The sequence below is a fragment of the Leptidea sinapis genome, chromosome Z (genome assembly GCF_905404315.1).
Source record: "Leptidea sinapis chromosome Z, ilLepSina1.1, whole genome shotgun sequence".
NCBI classification, from domain to species: Eukaryota; Metazoa; Arthropoda; class Insecta; order Lepidoptera; family Pieridae; genus Leptidea; species Leptidea sinapis.
The window spans coordinates 12,887,680-12,895,069 of NC_066312.1; the positions used below are offsets into that span (position 1 = coordinate 12,887,680).

Genomic DNA, 7,390 nt, shown 5'->3' on the forward strand with positions numbered 1-7,390 from the left:
TTAATTAAAGTTAGGTATAATTAATTTACCTACTCTTTGTTTGTCAATGTTTATTGATTGTTGCTACTTTTAAACAATATCTATTAAAAATGTGTGTTAATAATTTATAAATAAGTTCGTAGATAGTAGATTTAAGGTAATTACTGATTAATATATTTTATAAAATGTCTAGTCAAATGGTGCAATATATGTAGTACTTAGTTGGCACAAATACTTTAATTATGCCCTATAACATTGATTATTATTATTATTTATTCTTAAAATAATTGTAATGTAAAAATTAAAACTATATTACACAGAATGAATTGTTTTATTTCTCTTTAACATAGCGAGATCAGTTTAAACTACTTTGACTATACAATAAATTATAATGACATTAGTTTAATTACTTATTGTACTTTTTAATCTTGATTAATACATATATACCTACAGATAACGCGCGACTTGAATGCAGAGTTCAGGAATCCGATAGTGCTGTGAATTGATAGTCATATTCATGAGTGTGTCGATAAATTTAAGTTACAACGCTTAAGTTTACCATTTTACCTAATAATGAAATCTCAAATTTTTGTTCTGCCTTAATTCACACATGTCTAAAACATTTCTCGCCATTTCTCGTGCTTAGCGATGAATACTGATAAAAAATCGTTTTTTGACTCGGATGTCAGTAGTAAAATCAAAATATAACACGGGATCGCAACTTTAGTACATACACTCACGCCTTGTTCCCGTCGGGGTAGGCAGAGACAATAGAATGCCACTTGCTTCTATCCTTACAAACCTCACGCGCTTCCTCTACATTCATTACTCTATTCATATATGCTCGCCGGTTGCGGGTGTACCAATGTCGATGAATGTTCTACGAGGTCTCCCGCGACCGACTTGCCCACACACACTTGCCTTGTATATTTGATGCGTCATTCTTTCTTCACTCATTCGCTCCACATGACCAAACCTTTTCAGCATTCTTTTCTCAGTCCTTGTCACAACATTCTCTTTTAGACCACAGCGCGCTCGTATTACCGCATTCAGACTTCTATCAACTTTAGTATTAACGCGTTAACACGGTAACCGTACGATAACGACGATGGAACGACACTATATTGTAGCGGACAGCGAGGGGAGATGCTCCCTCCGCTCTTTACCGTAAGGCTCAACTGCATTCAACTCACGCGCTATCTGTCGGTACAGGCTAGCTAGGTGAAAAGTAATAAGTAATTACTAGCAGGCAGGTAGCCTGCCATACTCTTTTCGAATTACCCTCATATTAATACATGATTTGGGACACATTCTTTTATTTTTCTGTAACCTCAATTTTCACACGTTCAAAAATCCACCTTCACTTCCATTTCCTATTTTTATAAAATGTCAGAAAGTTAGCCACTGACCAAGGTAATCGAAAGAGATTTCTAGCCTTGAATTCTTCTTTTTTTCTGTTTTGAATTTTTTTTTAGACAGATGGGAAGACAAACTAACACCAACAACCACGTTAACTGAGGACGACTGTTTTATATTCGAAATCCCTAAAACTCGTCAAAATAAAAATATAAAAAGATACGTATGGATGTCAGTTTTATTCGGAATACCTGATGAGAAGTGGCGAAAATTCAATTCTACTTTTTTAACCGACTTCAAAAAAGGAGGAGGTTCTCAATTCGTCGGTATTTTTAAATCAATATTTTGCAGCTTCATCAATTATGAAAGTGAAATAAGTCGACTTAAATTAATAAATATTCAATAAAAATTTCAAAAGTGGTTGAGTACAGTAAAACATCAATTATATAAAAATTGTATAACGCTAAAAATACATCATATACTTTTTAAGAAATATATAACTTTAAACTTAACAACGAACAAAGACTCATGGACCAGCTATAGCTTCCCTCACCATATTTTATGGAAGACAAAGACCCGTCCCACAACACCGCCACCAGCAATGCGATATAGGCGAGCAGGACTAAGACTGTCACGGGAAGCAAATCAAATAACAAAACAAAACGTGTATGTAGTATAACTGGTAAGACACTAACGACACGAGTACCTACTCGGACCTCAAATTTCGTTCTAAGTAATTACAGTAGGTATCTAATTTTTTATGAATAGATAAATAAAGTATGGATACATGGTGCCACAGTGTGTTGACACTGCATGAATATTTCGTAAGTTAAAAGCAACCGCCAACAGGTCCGCCTTCCCGATCCCTCCTTCCTCCTTGTAATCCGTGTGTTCGCGCGGTGTCTTTTTGTAGTTAGTTAATATTTATTTTTAATTGTATTTTTTCTTAATTTACGATAGCCAATTATCACGCACGTTCTTGAGTATCATTAGTGTCTAACCGGTCATGCTGTATATAGAAGAAATAGATACCTAGACTAGATGTCTATGTTATATACACGAAATCGCGAACTATAGTATAATATCTACATAAATTAACTAAATACAAAAAATACTCAAGGCCAGTCTTTGAGAGCGTTATTTATGGAATGCCATGTCAGTCCTGTGCCTTTGGGCTTATGTCTTGAAGGAAATAAAACATGTATTAGAAAGGTCCTATTTTGTGTCAAGCCTAAAAAAAGTCTCCAATTTTTTCTCCGTCCATAGTTATAAGGATTTCGGAAGTTTTTATTACGTTTTTTCATTTCCTTATTAATATGAGCCTCCACACTCGTTTCACCACAACTAATATTCTTGCTATGCATAATGACCAATGTGCCTAAAGCAACGAGTACAGAGACACAAGTAATGGCCATAAAAACTACAGCCTTTCTTTTCCAAGTATGGGCCGATATACGTTGAGCTTCGGTTATCAGTGGGGTCGGTAATATATGCTGCCTCGGAAAGTTAATTTCATCATATAAGGCAGAATCCTTCACTGGAACGAAAACTCCTGATTTATTAAGACGTACAGGATGACCAATTAAATCAGGGTCATCAATTAATTCGCCCGTACCTAAAAAAAAATACTTCACAATATTTACATTTTTAACACCATCAAAATTATTTCAATAAGGTATAGTTTTTTACAAAATCATTTATATTAATTGTAAGACAAACTGGTGAAGACTGTTTTTTTACAGTTTAAATTTTTTGCTTGTTATTATATCTTTTATATTGTGTATGAAAATGATTTTGACACCTGAATTATTATATATGATAAATGAATACCTGGAGAATCATTTACCCAAAGCACTTGATACCCAATATCAATTCCAAAAACAATTAGAAATGTCACACCAGCAACCATATACACCATGTATAGGAAGAAATACCGAGCATTGAAGTATCCAACACAATTATTTAGCCAGGGACAGTGATGATCCATTCCTAATACACATTTGTCGCAAACTGAACAGTGATGGGTTCTGGGTGGTTTGGGTGATATGCATTTTTTACATATACTAGCTGCCTCTGCTATCATGGCTCCCTGAAAAATAGCAAAACAAATGTTAACTCAATTTGGAGGACATTTGAGTATAGGTATTATCATCATCATCACATCAGCCGGAAGATGTCCACTGCTGAACAAAGGCCTCATGCCCTGCCCTCATCCAACCTACTCCGGCAAAACTACCCTTCCGCTAAGTGGTCACCATTCGAGGACTTTACTGCACAGCCATCATTGAGCTATGTGCCCTGCCCACTCTAACCTCAGTTTTGCAACCATTTATAGGTATACTGATATTTAAATATAAAGAAATAAAGAAATTCTGGTTATTCATTTAAAATTTAATGTCAGCAAACTCTATTGGTATCATTTTAAATGTGAATGGCATATTAAAAGGTTACTCACATGTGGGGGATGTCCTGGTGATGTCACAACTCCCATATAATAATGAAATAAAATATTGATCAGCAGCCAATTACCTACTATTACCAAAAATACCGTCATATATCCATTCCGTTCCCACCAATATGGCAAGCCAATCCAATAGGCAATAGCTACTACAGCAAATGTAAGTATGGTAACACAAAACACAAATACCTAAAAAAGACCACAATGTAATGATTTATTTGAAAATTATTCGAAAATAATATTCATATAAGAAAGAAAAACTTTCAATATGTTTATTGCTATAAATATTATGTTTTGCACATGTTATATTTTTTTATTTTTATGCAAATACAATATTTAAAAATTATAATTACTTGTACAATATTGCCAATCAATCAATCCAAATAATCTTCTAATTTCTGTTTTAGAAGAAATTCATACTTAACCGATAAGGTGAAGCCTATAATTAGGAAACTTGAATAGAGCACACCTAAAATTTAATATATAAAATTCTCGTCTAATATATAAAACTCTCGTGTCCTAGTTTTTGTTACCAAACTCCTCCGAAATGGCTGAACCGATTTGTATGAAATTTTGTGTGCATATTGGGTAGGTCTGAGAATCGGTCAAAGTCATACCCCTAAATGATATCAAATCAAATCAAAACAGTTTTTGTGTAAACAAATTGGTAACAATTCCGTTGAAATGTATTAAATTTAATTAGATTTTGTGATTTATAAAATAATTGACCATAGGGAAAAACTTACTTAAAAGTATTTTCTGGTGCCAAAGATACTTCGATAAGTGCACTAGAGTTTCAAGAGACTAAACTATTCAAGCAAAGTGGTATAAACAGTAACCATTTGACTGAGTGTGTTAGAATGGCATCTTAATTTAATGAGCTTAATAATCTAACAAGTGCAACACAGAGCTGCTCAAGTTGTCGGGGATGCAGTGCTCTGTGAACCGCTGGATAACTGGGTGTTACGTAGGGACGTCACTTCATTGTTTGTCTTCGACCACATTTATCACGGCGAGTGTTCCGAAGAGCTGTTTGACTGTGGCAAGTAAGTTTTTGCCTTTGGTAAATTATTTTATAAATCATAAAATGTAATTAAGAAGAATTGTTACAAATTTGTTTACACAAGACAATTGCTGACACAAGAATACCCCGCGCCCTGTGGAAATGGAAATGGATTGAATTAGTTGTATTCCGAATTTATAGGCACTTCTAGGTAAAACTTCTGTGCTTCAACCAATAGCATTGCATTGAGATGTTTTATATTTAGTGCATATTTATTGCACTATTGTATATTTAATATTTATTATTCAACACAAATTTAATAAAAAAAACTATTAAAGATAAAATAAATAATAATAAATATAAATTACATGCATATACCCTATTGTAGTGGGAATATTGGAAAAGAATTCTTGAAAAATATAGCCTTGACTGCATTTGAGCTAGTTTTTAAGTTAAGGGTTAAAATAATATTTTTATTGTTGGATTTAGCTTTTCCGGTCTCTAAGTTGATGACTTTCCAGGACACTTTAATTTTATTATCAGACTGTCTAATCTTACTACCTAGATAAAGTGCCTTAGCCTGAAAGCAAACTTTTTTTTAAATTTTGAATATTTCCTAATATAGTTTTGGAAATTATCATTAAAAATAAATGTTTTCATTTCATACAGATCATATAATGTTGCCATACTTTTATGAATACCTACAGTAGCCCATTCATTAAAAGTGCACTTCATTTTTGATATTTTGGTTTTTTTAGGGAAAATAATATTAAAATCATTTTGTATTTTTTCATACAAAGCCTGGTATAAGATATTAGGGTCATCACTGACATTAGCCAGTGTTTATAGTGGTGTTTTTAAATCGAGCAATGCACTCACTTGTGATACGTCGGTAGGTTACTCTCATTTTCTTATTTCGGTCATTAAAAGGTCCGAATGTAGATAGCAGGCCTGTGTGATCAGCCCTTAATTTATGAATAATACATTTTTCTATGCTAGAGTTGCCCCCCTAAATATACTATTTTTATCTTTTTGACATTTTTTCTATTTTTATTTTATTATGGTATTTAATGGATAATTTTAATTCCAATGCAATTGATTAATTCCAATGCAATTGGAATTAAAATTATCCATTAAATACCCTAGATGATCCGTCCAATTTTATACAAATTCTTTTTTCTGAGATCCTGTTGTAAGAAAATAATTATACATCTCCCAACAAAAGACGAAGTAGAAGCATGAATTTGTGTCTATTCGTGGTTATTAACATTATGATAATAAAAAGCTTCAAGCTTATGTACCTATGTTTATTTTCTAAAAAAATTCTCCTCATTTTCCATATGATAGAGATATTTAGTACAAATTATACTAAAAAATACCTGTAAACTAGCCATGTCTATTATATAGGACATTCTGACCCTTGCTTTATATTGTTAAAAATAAATTAAATATTTATTGAATTATTTAACATTTTTTTTGTACTACATGTTACATATTTTTTAATTTTTTTTGTTCAAAAAAGGGTACGATATCTTTTGGAAGTAGAAATAAAGACAATACCTTTCCCAAATATCCAGCAAAATTATCCACAAACCAGAAAACAGGTTCTAATAAGCAGTCAATGGCATAGTTTTTACTCATATGTGTATTAAATGTAAGTGAATGATAAGTTAATGACAATTGTTGAATTTTCCATCTGATGTTTTCTCTGAAACAAGGGAGGTGAAATATTGATTATTAAAATGTAAGGATTATTAGGCAATGCATGAATCACAAAAATATTAAATAATGTTAATATTAGTTGACTATCTAAACAATCATTAAACAATGATAAACAAAAATAATAGTTGGTGGAAAGGTGGATACAAAATAAAGGTTGAAATCAACTTCATTTCAATTGATTTGTTGAATTATTAACAAAAGGTTATTTAAAATTTAATTCAGCTAAATGATAAATAAATTAGAATTTACTTACAAAAATATTTCATAAAATCTTTTCCAATTAAAACGCCAATAAATTATTACCATTTTGAATCATGGACATTAAAATGCTTAAATCTCAAGTATCAACTACATATTTGATACAAATACAGCAACAAGGGCTAGCGAGAACTCGAGAAGAATCAAAAGACAAAAAACCATTAGATTTCTACTTAGCTTTTGGTCAGCTACATACAGAGGTGGGACAGACGCCTTATAGTGACGTTTTCAGAAGACTATAGTGCCATCTGTTAGTTGGACCGAAAATGAAAGCTTTGTCAGGTGTCACTCGCTTTGAAACCTTTGAACTTTTCTTTAGTTGTTTCACTGCCCACTGGTCATAAAATGGCGGCTACTTCTAGCGTTAGCGCATGAATGTAGCTCTCGTGTTCCATTTTGCTTTTTTACACTACTAAATCTATCCTTTATGTTCTATGCTGTGGCAAAATTAAATAACTAACTCTACGCGCAATTTCAACATGGTAAAAAATTGCAATACCTACATTAAAAGTAGAGTTAGTTATTTAATTGCGTCACAATTTTAAAAATGAATTTAATAATTTCGAGCTTGTAATAGTTATTTTCGGGGCCAATCTCCAGATGGCGCTAGTTTT

General features: G+C 32.3%; 1 protein-coding gene across 3 annotated transcripts; it reads right to left on the reverse strand.

Moving 5' to 3' along the window:
- Window positions 1–291: 291 nt before the first annotated feature.
- On the reverse strand, window positions 292–7,043 carry LOC126979066 (palmitoyltransferase ZDHHC16). Of its 3 annotated transcripts, none has more exons than XM_050828257.1 (5): window positions 6,772–7,043; window positions 6,357–6,504; window positions 3,791–3,982; window positions 3,166–3,424; window positions 292–2,872 (listed from the first exon to the last, which is right to left on the reverse strand). In XM_050828257.1, the coding sequence occupies exons 1-5, from the start codon at window positions 6,822–6,824 to the stop codon at window positions 2,451–2,453; spliced, it is 1,074 nt and encodes a 357-aa protein (XP_050684214.1). In that variant the 5' UTR covers window positions 6,825–7,043; the 3' UTR covers window positions 292–2,450. The 3 variants fall into 3 exon arrangements, with proteins under 3 accessions (XP_050684214.1, XP_050684213.1, XP_050684215.1); XM_050828256.1 differs by having other exon boundaries at window positions 292–2,950; window positions 6,772–7,032; XM_050828258.1 differs by having other exon boundaries at window positions 292–2,950; window positions 6,822–7,029.
- Window positions 7,044–7,390: the final 347 nt, after the last annotated feature.